The sequence below is a fragment of the Asterias rubens genome, chromosome 9 (assembly GCF_902459465.1).
Source record: "Asterias rubens chromosome 9, eAstRub1.3, whole genome shotgun sequence".
Classification (NCBI taxonomy): domain Eukaryota; kingdom Metazoa; phylum Echinodermata; class Asteroidea; order Forcipulatida; family Asteriidae; genus Asterias; species Asterias rubens.
The window spans coordinates 15,853,060-15,869,562 of NC_047070.1; the positions used below are offsets into that span (position 1 = coordinate 15,853,060).

The 16,503-nt window shown below is 36.6% G+C and overlaps 2 protein-coding genes and 1 long non-coding RNA gene across 4 annotated transcripts in view; all 3 read right to left on the reverse strand.

Moving 5' to 3' along the window:
* Nucleotides 1-2,134: 2,134 nt before the first annotated feature.
* On the reverse strand, nt 2,135-3,205 carry LOC117294299 (anther-specific proline-rich protein APG-like). The gene is made up of 2 exons (XM_033776660.1): nt 3,183-3,205; nt 2,135-2,558 (listed from the first exon to the last, which is right to left on the reverse strand). The coding sequence occupies exons 1-2, from the start codon at nt 3,203-3,205 to the stop codon at nt 2,135-2,137; spliced, it is 447 nt and encodes a 148-aa protein (XP_033632551.1).
* Nucleotides 3,206-5,023: 1,818 nt separating this feature from the next.
* Nucleotides 5,024-14,391, reverse strand: LOC117295032. Its single transcript, XR_004519619.1, has 10 exons — nt 14,305-14,391; nt 12,528-12,626; nt 12,008-12,128; nt 11,346-11,443; nt 10,538-10,659; nt 9,257-9,353; nt 7,940-8,059; nt 7,364-7,474; nt 6,632-6,724; nt 5,024-5,943 (listed from the first exon to the last, which is right to left on the reverse strand). It is a non-coding gene; the product is annotated as an uncharacterized LOC117295032 (long non-coding RNA).
* A 522-nt stretch (nt 14,392-14,913) lies between these two features.
* The window catches only part of LOC117294933 (uncharacterized protein C20orf194-like), a 30,406-nt gene continuing 28,816 nt past the window's right edge, over nt 14,914-16,503 (reverse strand). For both annotated transcript variants that reach the window (XM_033777487.1, XM_033777486.1), the window contains exon 35: nt 14,914-16,237. In XM_033777487.1, the coding sequence (XP_033633378.1) occupies nt 16,134-16,237 (104 nt within the window). In that variant the 3' untranslated portion in view covers nt 14,914-16,133. The remainder of the gene's footprint in view (nt 16,238-16,503) is intronic.

Below are 16,503 nucleotides of genomic sequence, written 5' to 3' on the forward strand. Positions count from 1 at the left end.
ATATCAATGAGGCTCGTGTAGTTGGGTGCTGTTATCAAGGATGAATAAAATAGCAGTGAGATTAAAGAGCACCCTCTATGCAGTAACCAAATTAGATTTTAAAATTATGCGCTATGTTTACGTATATTGAAGAATGTATAAAACTGCTTGCATTGCAAGCTCTCTGTAGTCTTTACTGGTCGCCATTTTGTAAATTTAAATAAATACGGTGTATGACTATAAGAAATGGTAATTTTAAAAGGTGTTCTTTTAATGAGACATGTGTAGGAGGGTGCTGTTATCAAGAATGAATAAAATAGCAGTGAGATAGTAGAGCACCTTCTATGCAGTAACCAAATTAGCTTTTAAAATTATGCGTTATGTTACGTATATTGAAGAATGTATAAAACTGCTTGCATTGCAAGCTCTCTGTAGTCTTTACTGGTCGCCATTTTGTAAAGTTAAATAAATATGGTGTATGACTATAAGAAATAGTAATTTTAAAAGGTGTTCTTTTAATGAGACATGTGTAGGAGGGTGCTGTTATCAAGAATGAATAAAATAGCAGTGAGATAGTAGAGCACCCTCTATGCAGTAACCAAATTAGCTTTTAAAATTATGCGTTATGTTACGTATATTGAAGAATGTATAAAACTGCTTGCATTGCAAGCTCTCTGTAGTCTTTACTGGTCGCCATTTTGTAAATTTAAATAAATATGGTGTATGACTATAAGAAATAGTAATATTAAAAGGTGTTCTTATAATGAGACATGTATAGGAGGGTGCTGTGATCAAGAATGAATAAAATAGCTGTGAGATAGTAGAGCACCCTCTATGCAGTAACCAAATTAGCTTTTAAAATTATGCGTTATGTTACGTATATTTAAGTATGTATAAATCTGCTTGCATTGCAAGCTCTCTGTAGTCTTACTGCGTTCTCTTTTTGTGAATAAGTGTATTTTTAATTCTGACTGAGTTTGGGGGGGGGGACTTAATTAATTAACTTAACTTTGCTTTAAAAGTATTAATAAGGGAGACAATTAACTTATGTAAATTTAGTACGTACGTAACATAGTGCACCAATACACTTTAGAGGTAGAGGTAAAATGATGACGTAAATAACCTCATGGTATAACATCTATTATTTACTATGTTAATTTTATGTACTAATTAGTTTCGTAAATGTTAAGGTACTTGTCAAGGTAGTTCGGTGCTCTGTAGTCTGTACGTTAACTTGCGAAACAAATGTATTGTAATGATGTGTAATTTTATGCTCTTTTTAAATGGTATAAACTATTTTATATAATGGACACCACCACAGTTGTTTATTTATTTTTTTTAACTCATGCAAAGGTCAAAGGTCATAGGGTATATTTTATTTTATTTTTTATTTGACCTTTCCATTCTAAGGTTTAAATATTAGTTCCGAGCGAATTTTTTTTCAAGAGCCGTGGTAGCGCAGCGGGCTAGCTCACAGCTCCAGGAGCTGTGAGCAGGGTGGGTTCAAATCCCCTGGGGACCCTTTTTTAACCATTAAATAAGAAAAAAATTATTTTTTAGTAAAAATGGGTAGGGCTTGAACCGGGGACCTTCAGCTCTGTAAGCCCACTCTCTCACTGCTGTGCTACCGAGCTGTTATAAAATTCTAACGGTTTTTGGAGTGATGAAGTTAAAAATGGCTGACTTAGAAATTTTTTTAAAACTATTTTCTCCCTGGCTCAACCCTTGGATTTCTAGCTGATCTGAGGTCTGACCAAGGGCCTTGGGCCTTGGAGCTTGTCTTAGGGAGTACAAATTCTAAGTGCTGAGGGGCCAAGGAGGTTGCTGGATAGTCAGTCGGCATCTGGGCTGGGATGATGGGCCTGGAGGTTGCTGGATAGTAAGGCTTGGGATGATGGTAGGAGTGATGGGGTTGGGTTGGACTTGTAATGAGAGCGTGGAGTGATGGGCTGGGCTGATTGGGATGAGGACTTAGGGTGATGGTTTAAGTGATGGACTGGGCTGATTGGGATGAGGACTTAGGGTGATGGTTTGGGTGATGGGCTGGAAATGTTGGGATGAGGACTTGGGTGATTGGCTTGGATAGTTTGGATGAGGGCTCGGAGATTGTGGGTAGGACTTGTGATGAGGGCTTGGAGTAATGTTTTTTTATTGATTAGGATGAGGGCTTAGGGTGATGGTTTTGGTGATGGGCTGGAGGAGTTGGGATGAGGACTTTGGTGATGGGCTGGGCTATTTGAGATGTGGGCTTGGGGGGTTGGTTTGGGATGAGGGCTTGGGGCGATGGGATGGACTCGTTGAGATGGGGGCTAAGGGGGCGGGTTTGGGATGAGGGCTTGGGGCGATGGGATGGACTCGTTGAGATGGGGGCTAAGGGGGCGGGTTTGGGATGAGGGCTTGGGGCGATAGGATGGACTCGTTGAGATGGGGGCTTAGGGGGATGGTTTGGGATGAGGGCTTTTGGCGATGGGATGGACTTGTTGATATGAGGGCTTCGGGGGGATGGTTTGGGATGAGGGTTTGGGGCGATGGGATGGACGCGTTGAGAGGGGAACTTGGGGGATGGTTTGGGATGAGGCCTTGGGGCGATGGGATGGACTCGTTGAGATGGGGGAAATTTAAAGTGACAGTAACATTAATTTTAAAGGTGTTTTTTATTAAAGCCATCTATTGCTTTTTCTTATTAAGGTATTAAAGGTATTTTAATGGTGGTAATTTTTAATGAAAGATTTAGTGTTAATTTCTTTCAAATTGAGTTTAAAGAGGTGGAACTTTTTTTAAATATTGAAATGGTTTATTTTAACGTATGATTTAAAGGTAGGGTCTTTGTGGGTGGCTTAAAGGTGCGAAAAAGGTTTAGTAGGTATTTCTTTCAAAATTGAGTTTAAAGGGGTTGATTGTTTTTTTTTATATTGAAATTGTTTATTTAAAGGTATGATTTAAAGGTAGGGTCTTTTTTGGTGGCTTAAAGGTGCGACAAAGGTTTATTAATAATTTCTTGTAAATTGAGTTTAAAGGGGTGGAACTTTTTTTAAATATTGAAATGGTTTATTTTAACGTTTGATTTAAAGGTAGGGTCTTTTTGGGTGGCTTAAAGGTGAGACAAAGGTTTAGTAATAATTTCTTTCAAATTGAGTTTAAAGGGGTGAATCTTGTTTTTAATATTGAAACCTTTTTTGCTGCCGCCATTTTTGTTGGATTACATCACTGATTGGGACCAGTCCATTTTAAGCGGGTGTATTTTTTTAACTCAAGTTCTGTTAAGTCTAGGATCAAACAACTCTAACAATTGTAACAGTAATACATTACTTGTACAATAGGCACCTAAAATAATGGAAGGAGAGAGATTTCTTGCTACATTTATAGAATCATTTTATTTGACAACTCCAAATCATAAGATACAAACAATTTATTTATTCACTTAAAATTACTTTCACTGTAGCTTTGAATCTTTTGAGAGTGATAATTGTTACACTACTTTGCTCAGTTACAGTGTTTATATTAGAATTGTTTCAATTGTCTTAGTTATCCAAAAACACAAATTTACACCACTAATTGTGGAAACTTCATCATTAGTTTGCGCACTAATTAGTTTTAACCCAAAATCTTCAGTAATGTTTTGAGGCACATATATTTTGTGCATTTTACGCTTCTTTCTGGTTGGAGGAAACTTTAAATTGGTCAGTCCTTAATTTTAAAAAATATTAATTTTAAAGAATGCAACATTTAATAAAGACAATAAAGACATCAACTATTGCTTCTTTGAAAAGGAAAATCACCCAACTCAACTTCCAAACTTGTCATCAAGTGAGGTTTTTATGTCAAGTTGTTAAAACAAAGATGTCTGTTTTTCAAACATTCTTTGCGCATTCATTGATTTGATTTTAAAAATGCAAAACTTCGGACCAATGGAAATTACTTTAAAGAAACCACACTAGACACTATTGGTAATTGTCAAAGACCAGTTTTCTCACTTAGAGAATATCAACATAAAATAACAAACCTGAGAAAATTTCAGCTTAATTGATCGTCGAAGTTGTGAGATAATAATGAAAGAATAAACACGCTTGTCACACAAAGTTGTGTGCTTTTATTCAGACGCTTGATTTTGAGACCTCAAAATCTAACTCTGAGGTCTCAAAATTAAATTTGTGGAAAATTACTTCTTTCTCAAAAACTATGTTACTTCAGAGGGAACTGCTCCCTATTACTCGTTACCAAGTAAAGTTTTGTGCTAATTATTATTTTTAGTAATTACTCATAGTGTCTGCTACCTTTAAATGTGTGACAACCATGAAACTGTATATAATTGAGCTTAGGGTTTATTATTTGACTTATTTTGTAAGATTTGGATGAAAAACGAACTGTTGTAAATACCAAAAAATAAATCTCAGTTTCCCCCAAAATTGGATCAAAGTAAAGGGTTTCACTTGAGTAACTCACAAACAAGATTGGATTCAGAAATAACATTCCATTTCTTTCATGAATTTGTCCATTATAGCTCCTGAACTCAATGTCATTAAATACAAATATGAGTACCTATATAACAGGCTATGATATGAGTCATGATATTTGGCCCTTAAGAATGAAGAAGTACATTTGTGTATGTTTTGGGCTTGTATGAATCCTTTGTTTAGAGCAAAGGAGATCCCAAAACAGATTAAAGATGGAAATAATTACATGTCTGTTTTACTTTACAATTGTTTACAAGGCCCTGAACACATTTGGTAATTGTCAAAGACCAGTCTTCTAATTTGGTGTATCCCATCATAAGCATAAAATGACAAGCCTGTGAAAATTTGGGCTCAATTGGTTATTAAAGTTGCGAGAAAATGATGAAAGAAAAATCACCCTTGTTGGACGAATTTGTGTGCTTCCAGATGGGAATAAAATACTTCTAGCTAGAAGTCTTTTAATATTTTAGTGAGAAATTACCTCTTTCTCAAAATCTACGCTACTTCAGAGGGAGCTGTTTCTCACAATGTTTTTAACTATCAACAGCTCTCCAATGCTCGTTACCAAGTCAGTTTTTAAGTTAATATTTGTTTTGAGTAATTACCAAACGTGTAACTTCCCTTTAAGATTTAATTTTTTAATAAAATAAGTGTACCCTGCAAGCAGTTCAATCTGGATAAAAATTATATCCTGGCAAGATAAGTCTTAAGCAGGGACCTTGCACCAACATTTTATCAAACCCTCACAACACTATTCCTTGAACCAGCACAACGCCATCACTAATCGTACCATTGCACCATCAGTGCTTTTGTTTGCTTGATTGCAAATGGTGCACTTACTTTTAACAATAACATTCATGTAGAAGTAAAATTGCATCAGGGTTATACTTGTCATCATTAGAGAGGCTTCGCAAGCATGCGGATACAGATACGGATATGTATTAGTTCACGACAGCCGCGTGTTGGATTTTGTTTAGCAAACTAGGTATGTTTCACTTGAGTGCGCTCGCATTCATCATTAGTGTTTTTCTGACGAACATAACCGATTTATACACATTTTCTCATTGCTTTGCTTGCAAATGACCAAAAAATGTCTATCTATGTCAAGCACGATACCAGTGAAAGCAATTCCATGGGAAACGTTTTCGATCTGGGACAAAAAGAAAACTAAAAGTCTGCAAAACAGTATCTGTTTTTCTACGACGTGTACGAGCTCCCTTATCCATTGCTAACGTTTGTGCAAAACATGATAGTTGCGTATACGCCTCATGTGAACACACAAAGTGTTGACGTATCATTGTATCTGTATCCGTACACTTGCGAAACCTCTCTATTATTTAACATTTCTACAATTCTACAAATGAAATCATCAAGTTGGTTGGTTGTTCATCCATGACTACTTGTGTAGAATGCCTTAAAGAGAGTTGCTCACCTCGAATTCTGAAGCCTTCATGATTGGAGGGAAAGTTATTTGCTACAAACTTGGTTGTAGCATATCAGCTTTCTCATGCTGCGAAAAAAGTTAAGAAAAAAAATGTATAAAGCTAACCCATTTTGGTGTATGACAAATGGAAAGGTCAAATGAACAGCCCCTCCGATTTGAGTTTGTCAATGAAATCCGACGGTTCAAATTTCACCAAGCATCTACCTAAATTTTCATCAAACCTGTGGCAATGTCAAAACCTAAATTTATGAGTGTTTTAATTTGAGACACACATGAAATTCAACACACTTTTTGGCAGTGTTGTACTACTCCCCCCCCCCCCATTAAAAACGCACATTTTGGTTGGTTTGATGCAGTAACATACCCCAAATAATGTTTGATTATACCACTGCTCTCTGGTTCTTTCACTTATAATTTTGGAGACACAGAAACATTTTACTCAAAGTTTGTGAAAACAACATTGAATGAGAAAAAATGATGGTTTCTACTAGAAAGAGATTTTTGTTACTTTTAAATGTGAATGATATGATCTGTTTATCTAAGGGGTTTTGTTAATAAGAACATGTATTAATTTTTTTAATCTGTAAACTGTAAGCAATCTGTAGGGAGGGCCATTCATCTTGGTTAGGCGTGGTGCCAGCATGATCTCCCAAGAATGTTATGGCATGTGGCATGTGGGGTGAAGTCTGTTTTGTGCTGCTAAAACAGCCCACTTTGATGTTAGTATAACACAACGCTTGGGAATATCACATACCTTTTTTTAGCTTCACACAGTTGTGTTAGACGATGGCCAATGGTAGGCACTTGCAGATCTCAGGAAAATGCTTTTTGGAACAGGTAGAAATATCTGCAGATAAAATCAAAATACAGACAATAGTTTTAATGTGACCTTTAAAATTTTCACTTGAGCTTCCCAAGTATTAAAAGTTAGGAAACATGAACAGATGATTGAAGTAGAACCATGAAATGTAAACAGCTCTTTATGTAGTGCTTTGTGTAGAAACTAATTACTATTTTAGCAAAATGGATTTTACTTTTGATTACTTTTCAAAAATGCTGGCTTAACCTGCATGCAATAAGTTGCAGTATAAAAACTTGTATCTTTGAAACATATACCAGCATTACATTGACTAAAACCTTTCTATGGCCCTATAAGGGACAGATGATTTGATTTGGCAGACATTTTACACAGGAACGAATATCAGTGCCAGGTAAAAAGTATTTTTGCTCTCCCTGTCAAACAGTATTCCCAAAAATTTTCAAGATTTTGGGAGGGCAGAACACCCCCCCCCTCGGATCACATGTTTGTGCCCCAAACAATTTCTATTTCTTTTGGATCTCACTTGCCTCTCTTCCCCGTCCCAAACAGAATCAATAAGTAACAGTTGGAACTGCCCAGAGAAGGTGATGCAAAATTTTGATGAGAGGAAACTAAGACATTTTGTATGAACTGACAAATGTTTTAGTGTTCAGGAGTTTCCTTTACCTTTTATAAACTAGAGCAGAGTCATTGTAAACTGTTAAGAAGTTTATCAACTGCAGGGCTCGGACATCTACTTGGTTGATGAGTAGATCTCTCTGGAGATGACAACCCTCGCTGTGTCATGCGAACAAAGAACAAAATAATGTTTGTTTTTTAGCTATTAGATATTGTAGTTTGAGCGTTGCACAAAATTAACATTATTGTTCTGTTGTACATGTATAAAGATGTGTGGTGATTAGACGTATTTGAGTAAAACTCAAAACAATGCTTTCATAGTTCAAAACTTTGATCAGTGTCCCGCTGAGTTTCACAAAACAATCCATAAGCACCAATGGACTGGATTCAAACAAGATGTTGGAAAGTTTATAGCAACGTCAGATAAAGAACACTCGATAGAACACTTGGGGGCTTGTTTTTCCCTCTCAATTTTCAAGAAGACTACATTAAAGACCGAGACATAAATAAACGGATAACTTGTTTTTAAATAGCTTTTGTTGGGCCAAGATTGTAAAGAACCAAAATAAGGGGCATTTGGGTCCATTAGTTGCTGAACCAACCAAAGTTAAAACTGGTGCTTACCCGTTGATGAGGTAGACATAGGGCGCAGACCACATCTGTCACAGGGCAGCATTTGCATCATGCATGTACTTTTGGAGAGGTAGACTTCCTCTGACATCGTCATCTCTTGAGCAAGTCTAACTGCAAACAAATAAACAATATTTTGTGAAAGGAGTGTTGTGGCGTTTTTTTTTCAATTGCAGCAACAATTTGATAATACTTTGACCATAACAGCTATCTATGGCCACATCAGTAATCCCAATACACTCCTTTCAACAATAATCAGAATATAAAAAAATGATGCATACAACAATCTGTAGGCACATGGGGAAACAAACAACAGTGGACACTATTGGTCATTGTCAAAGACCAGTTTTCTCACTTGGTGTATCTCAACACATGCATAAAATAACAAACCTCTGAAAATTTGAGCTCAATCGGTCATCAAAGTTGCGAGATAATAATGAAAGAAAAAATACCCTTGTCACACGAAGTTGTGTGCTTTCAGATGCTTGATTTCGAAACCTCAAATTCTAAATCTGAGGTCTCGAAATCAAATTCGTGGAAAATTACTTCTTTCTCAAAAACTACGCTACTTCAGAGGGAGCCGTTTCTCACAATGTTTTATACCATCCCCATTATTGTTTCCAAGTAAGGTTTTATGCTAATAATTATTTTGAGTAATTACCAATGGTGTCCTCTGCCTTTAAGGACAGAAATTAGGGGTAAGATCGTCAAAAAGGCAAGTTTGAAAACTTCATTTTTCTTTAGTGCTTTGCATCAGGCAAAATTGTTAGTTTTGGTGTTACCCTTGAAACGATGTGTGTTAGCAGTGAATAGTACTCAGTAATTGGTGGTCTAGTTGGTAAGACACTGCTACAGAATTTCAAAGGTTGTGGGTTCGAATCCCAGTAATATGCCTGAGATTTATTTATTTATTTTAATATGTCTGTGACTTCCGCAGTAGCATTCTTTGGTGCAAGAGTAAAACCAAAAATTAACACGCTTCAATCAGCTTTTTCACTTAATTGTTCATACATGATTTAACAGAAACGAACTGAGCCAGCAAGACTACTAAGAGTGAAATATTGACTGTTGCTACGTGCAAGGTGGTTTGAACTGGCTTTTGGCCAGAGGACAAGTGTTAAACGAGGCATGGTGACGATTATATGTCAAGGAATGGTCTCTAAAGGGTCAACCATATGGAAATAAAACTAGAGTAAAATAAAAATCTATTTTTAAGTATTTAACATTTTGTTATAAAGCCTAGTATCATCAAACTGTCGGAAATCCCTTGATGTATCTCAAATTAATGGTTGTTCAAAAAGTTTAATATACCTGTTGATGAAGACATCCTTGAACCTTGATGGTAGGATTCATGTATCTACTTCTGGAGAGGTAGACTTCATTTGACATAAGTATGTTCGCAGCTAGCCTAAAAGCAAAAATAAAATAAAAATAAGCCAAATATTTTGTGAAAGTGCTTGCTGTTTCTCAAGTTGAAGCTAAGATGTGCTCATAAGAAGGCTATTTAAAAGCACAATACAAAATATTGAACACATTCCTTTGTAAGTCTTTTTGAAGTAATGACTCAACTGTAGTAAGTCACAACTTTCACCCCTCAGCCAAAATTGTGTTGGAAGAAAACAAAACATGGTTGGAGTTGATTTACTTTGTCAAGCTCAGTAAGCTCAGTGGTCTAGTGGTAATACATTGCTCTAGAATGGTAAAGGTCATGGGTTCATAACCCACTCAATCATGTGCATGGGGATTGATTCTCTACTAAGTACTTGCTAAAGACACATCAATGTTTGGGTAACTATATTTTTCAAACTTTTGTTATGGAGTCCGCTTTACATTTTGTTTTAGTACCAAAATAAAGCTGATCTTCTTCCAAGTGTTCTGATAAGCTATTTCCTAAACACCAGCATTTTTTGTGAAGCTGAAAAAGTCACACCATGTGTGTTCAGCTCAATGCCTCTGCCAGAATTGAAAGGCAATCAGTGGCGTATCATGACACATTAACCAATTAACTCATGGAAAGGCAAAATGGCAAACCAAGTGATATGTCATGTATGCTAATTATAATAGTGTGACAAGAACACTTAAACTAGAGCCACATTTGCACCTTGCAATCAGGGAAAGTGTGTACAAGAAGCATTGATGTATTTTGACTAACATTCACAGTCAAATGGGAAAACTTCTCAACAAATATTTGTTAATTAGTTTATCATGGAAACTCAAAGTTTTTTTTCTGGGAACTTTCTGCAGAATCATGAAGAGTTGGCAACTCTGTATTAGTTAGGTACTGAAACTTGTGCTGGTGCTCAACCAACTGCGCTTCCTAAAAAAATATCCTATAATTTATTACCTAGTTGCTGTTGACACTTCTACAGGGCCCCCCTAGGGAGAAAAATCCTTCAGATCTAAGGCTACTGGACTTGAGCAGTTACCATCAATAAGGAAAATATTTCTTTTGCATGCTGTGATAAGATGAAATAATAATAATAAAACCCTGTTTTCGAATGGCTGTTGTAATCTTGTCGCTCCAAACAAGTAACATTTGGGGTCCATAGATAACTATAGTTGTTGAACCTACATGTTGAAACCGGTGCTTACCTGTTGCTGGAGAATACATCATTGTACCTTGACACACAAGGCAGCATGCCCATCATACATATTACATCTACTTCTGGAGAGGTAGACTTCATCTGACAATGGTGTGTCTGTACAAACCTAGCCTAAATGAAAACAAAATAAAAACAATATTTTGTGAAAGGGGAGTGTTGTTGTTTCTCCTTCAACTGCTTTAAATAATAATGCTTTATAATACTTTGACCATAAGAGGGCGACATACAACTAATCTCAAAGACACTTCCTTTTAACATTAAGCATAACACACACGATTGCCGATTTTTTTCGCCCGTACATTTTTGTTTGTTGTGAATCTTTGTACTTAAACAGGTTTTAACATGATTGAACAAGATTGATGTACAAGTCGGAAAAAACTATTTAAAAGAGTTTCGAACTTGTCTAATTAGCCTCTCATGAAAGAGTCAAAAATCTCTTGATGCATCTCAAACATTATGGTATTTCAGAAAGTATCACCTGCTCTAACAAAAAAAAGTTTAACTTTTACTTTTAATGGACAGGAACCATGACAAAAATATAAAACGTTTCTTATAAAACACATGAGAATTGGTCAAGTGATATATTGTCGGGATCTCAACAAAAACTAATTTTGAGCACTTTATTTCACTGCTACTAATATTTGGAGGACTTTTTCGAGCAATGGCTCAAATGAAAGCTTGTAACTTTCTCGACCCCCATCAAAATACCTGTTGAATTTTAAATCAAAACTTTTGGGTCAAATCGGCCAAAAATCTGACATAGCATCTTTAATGGTTGTTCAAAAGGATCAGTTTACCTGTTGATGAAGACATCCTCGAATCTTGATGGTGGGCTTCATGCATCTACTTCCGATGGAGGTAGACTTCATCTGATGATGGTGTGTCTGCAGCTAGCCTAAATGCAAACAAATCATAAACTATACATAACTCAAACTGTTCAAATGCAAACAAGTTATTACCTGTATTCTGTGAAAAGGGATGAACTACCAAAAAGATATTCAAGGCCCTGGAACAAAGAGCAGGCCTGTATGCTTTGTGTTTGAAAGAGCACAAGCGCCAAGACATTTTCTCCATGGTAAAGGGCGCACCGAGGCAATCACCTTTGTTGCGTTCTTTGCGTATCAGGCTTGAAAGAGAATTGTACTTTAGGAAGAAACTTTTATGCAAACCATTAAAACACCCACTAGGGAAGCATGGAACGCAGGCGCAACTTGCTGCCAAACCATAGATATGCCATACAAGAAACACAGAGGCAAGCCCCCTGTCTTTCATAATTAGTGTTCTGTGTTGTGTTACTTGCGTTACATACAAATTGGGACAGTTTAGCTTTATGCCCTTACCAGAACATGAAGCAAAAATGAAGGATTCGGATCTGGTGAAAAGTGTTTAAGGGAACATTTATTAAGTAACATATTTTTCTCAAAGCCTTGTCCAAAATCTGTTTTAAACTGGTGCTTACCTGTTGCTGGAGAATACATCGTTGTAGTTTGACACAAGGCAGCATGCCCATCATACATATTACATCTACTACCTAGTGAGGTACACTTCATCTGGCAATGACGTGTCTATACAAGTCTAGCCTAAATGAAAACGAATAAAAACAATATCTTGAAAGGGGTATGTTGTTGTTTCTCCTTCAACTGCTTCAAATAATAATGCTTTGTAATACTTTGACCATACATATAGGAGGGCGCCATACAACTAATCTCAAAACAATTACTTCAAACAATAAGTGTAACACAAACGATTGCCAATTTTATTCACATATGTACACTTTGATGGTGTTTTGTTGGGTGGGGATTCAATGACACTTCCACTCTCAGTTTTTTTTGAGTAAATCTTTGTACTTAAACATGTTAGACAGGTTTTAACATGATTGAACAAAATTGTAGACAACTCAACATTAGAGCCTCTAATGAAACAGTCCAAAATCTCTTGATGCATCTCAAATTAATGGTTGTTCATATAGATTAATTTACCTGTTTCAATCCTCAGTTTTAATCTTGATGGTGGGCTTCATGTATCGACTTCTGATGGAGAGGTGGACTTCATCTGATGATGGTACGTCTGCAGCTAGCCTAAATGTAAACAAATTGTAAACTATACATAATTCAAACTGTTTAAATGCAAACAAGTTATGAACTGTATTCTGTGAAAATGGATGACCTAGGCTAGCCCTGGTAGGACGTCAGTCAGTGCAACTGCACTGACGTCCTTGGTATAAAGGTTCTTGGTATAAATTTGACAACAATTTTCTTTATTTTTTACCAGATTTGAGAAGCTGAAATTCCGTTCATATATTCATAGCGTTCCTCACTATATTCTCAACGAGTTCACAGCTAACAAATATATCCATTAAAAAATTATTTCCGAAAATATGTTGAAGTTCTACACTGGCGATGTGATCATCATGTACCAATTGATAGTGTGAGCCCAAGTGCGCATGGCTATGAGTACAGTGCATTATCTGTCGCTGTTCGTCGCCAACTGGGTACGTAGGTGTTGTCAACTCGCCTTTAACTCCTCCAATATACATTTTAATATCCAGGAGACATAAAACTGTAAAATATTCCAGCTCAAATAGAATTTGTATAAGTTTTAGGTTGAATTTCGGTTACAAAAATCAAGTTTTTTTCTTCAATCTTGTGAACAAAAATATTTCTAAGCAGCAAGCCGTCTGCTGCCATCTTGCCTTTTCACAGAGCTTCTTGTACATATGTGCGGACAACAGAGGGTGCTTTCCTGCGCACGTATACCTTTTTTTAGCGGGACGATTTATTAGGACGGTTAGCATGCGCTAATTTATGGTAAAAAGTGGCCTCAATCTCCTGGGAAAAAATACGCTTCCAGCACAAGGAGTCTTGGCACAAGACGGCAATGCTCGGTATCACATAGTTCTGCGCTTTGTGTAAGTTGCTCACTGACTATTATCCATCTGCTTAGTGGTTGGTTGGCGCAAGTTGACGGCGATTTGACTGCAAATAGTAGGGCCCCAGTGATCAGTGCAAGAAAGTGTTTACACGGAAGGTAGTGCACGACGTGGGAATAGAAACCGTCAATTTCAATTTTCTTTTCACAAAATATTAACACCAAAGGAGACAATTCAACAATTTTAGATAATGCGGGCTTGGATTGGAGTTCAAACTACAACTACAAGGAATATGTGAGTAAGTAAAAGTTAAGACTCCCGAGTTTTTTTAGGTAGAAATAAATATTTTTTTGAACAGTTTAAAAAATTTACGCAATGGTACGGTACGGGACCTTTATACCCTGGACTCCGTCGCGATGCCTGCAACAGAGGAGTCCAACCTGGGCTAGACCTAGGCCTACCAATATCATAAGTCATTCAAGGTTCTGGAACAAAAAGCAGGCCTGCGCTTTGTAACTTTGTGTTTGAAAGTGAAAGAGCAAAAGCGCCAAGGCATTTTCTCATGCCCTTTACATTAAAGGGCGCCCTTTGCTGGGTGTTTTGTTGGGTGGGGATTCAGTGACAAAGCATCCAAATTGTAAACACATCACACCAAATGTTTGTAGAGAAGACAATATAGGGAAAACCCACGGGATGCCAACCCAACCCCAATCAAATGCGAGGCTCCTCAAACCTGTCAACACACACGGACACGAGTTATTAAACTGACTCACACCGACTCACCCGTCACCGAGCCGGCCGAATTCACCCGGACTTCACTGGTGACAGTGGAGTCTGGAAAACTTTCTCAAACAACCTTTATTATCGTTATCAAACAAGCAACTCACCATGACACTTTTCCTGTGGTAAACTGTCCATGGAACTCGGTTAAAACTGAATTTGTCGAAAAAAAGAAATTGACTTAGATGTTGACGCATCGATTTCGTCTTTAAAAATGGCGGTATGCCACTACGTCAGACCTACGTCATGTACCTCGGTAGCTGGTCGCCGACATTGCACTACCTCTTAACAGGGATAATATGGCTGGTCCCCTAGCTTGCGTGTGACGTCAGTATAGTGCCTGCTTATGTCACGTGATCTTGCATGTCTTTCCACAGGAAAGTTTGCATAACAATACCATTTGTTTCTCCTCATTGGATGAGCCTACTCATTCTTAAACACAAACAAAATTAGGTTAATTCAATTAATGAATAAATAGCTAGGAAATTTATGGGAAGCCATAAATGACAAGCAAAATCCAATAGTTATGTTTTATTTTTGGCTCAAATTACATTAAAACTGCATCAGGGCTTATGCCTTAAAATTTTGGCTCAAATTAAATGAAACATCAAAATAAATGAGCAGAAAGGCCCCTTGTAATTTTATGGGCTGAAATGACATCACACAGAAAAAGGCATTCCTTGTTGTGTAATCTGATAACAGATCTATTTATTGACTTTAGAACAATGAAAACAAGATGAAGATAAATGTATACAAAATATACAAACAGTTACAAAACACTGAAGAATATTACAATATTAAAGTGACTGATCTTTGTTTAAATCAGTCTAAAGTATGTCTTTTAAATATATTTGTAAGGCACTTAAAAATGGACGGAAGATCGCCAAACAAATTTAGGCAAAAAATTCAGTGTCCTTAAATGTAACAATATAAAGAAATTCACAAAGAAAATAACACAGCAATCATTAGCCTGTACAGCTGGTTTTAACTGGTTTTTATTTTATTCAGGTTTAAAACCAATAATTAGAAACTTTAAGCAAGCATTTGAGAATGTTTCAGAAACAAATTATTCGAAATATTTAGTAGTTTAAAGGCAATGGACACGTTTGGTGATTTCCAAAGACAAGTATCCTCATTTGGTGTTTCCCAAAAATGCATTAAATAACAAACCTGTGGAAGTTTGGGCTCAATTAGTGGTTTACAAGTTGCAATAACACCCTTGTTGCCCAAATTTGTGTGTTTTAGATATATCTTTTCAGTAGCTACCAAACATATCCAGAGCCGAAGTAACAACAAAATATAAACTGTTGTTTTATGCACAACTTTCTTAACAAGTATATTACAGCAGAAAAACAAATAGGTGCAATGATACTACTGAAACATGCAGTATTAAAAGCTCAAACCGATTTGAAATCAGGGAGGACGCTGCTTTTTTCCAAGCATAAAATCAAACTTGAAAATTTTTGCAACACATAACAATATCAATAAGTCTAGCATAGCCATGTTATGAATTGTTAGTCAATTTAATATTGAAAAGCAATTTGTCTGCTCTTTAACGAGTATTAAAATGTAAATACTGGTGCCTTTATACTGTAGCTTGAACCACAGGATAACTGGTGTTGTGTTTTTATGGAAATATGTTATTAATTTTGCGAGACAGTTCTTCCAACAAATATGATAAACCAAGGTTTTGGTTTATTTGGTAAAACTGCTGGACTTACCCAATGGCAATCATTCACTTACACCATGTCGGTTTTTTTCTCTCAGTTTTGGCCAAAATTTATTTCTAAGGTATATCAGGGGGAAATAAAAACAAATTAAGTAACATTACACTGTAAGCGATATGGCATCAATCAGGATGCTTGCTCTATTTCAAAAGATACAAATGCAAAACAGTGCAGCTATTACCCAAATCACACCCTGATTAAAAACACCTCTAGGCAAACAAGTCTTTGTACACCTCCACATCGATGTGAGCGTTGTACTTCTCTATTATTTTGTTGGCCTCCTCGATGTACTCTTCGACGAAGTGATTCATTTCTGGGAATAAGACGGGAAAAAAATAATTATTGCAGGACTGTATGCTTCGTTTTTGAAAAAGGCAAGGGCACCAAGGCACTTTCTCCTCGGTAAAGGGCACCCAATGATAAAATTGTAAATTTCTACTATAGCATCAAGGCAATGACCAGGGGGCATGAAGACAATCGCCTTTGTTGCCTCCATGAAGCAGCAGCAGCCGATTTCACGAAACGCTAGGATCAATCCTATCTCGAGTTTAGGACCAGTAACCCGTCCTAACTTAGGAT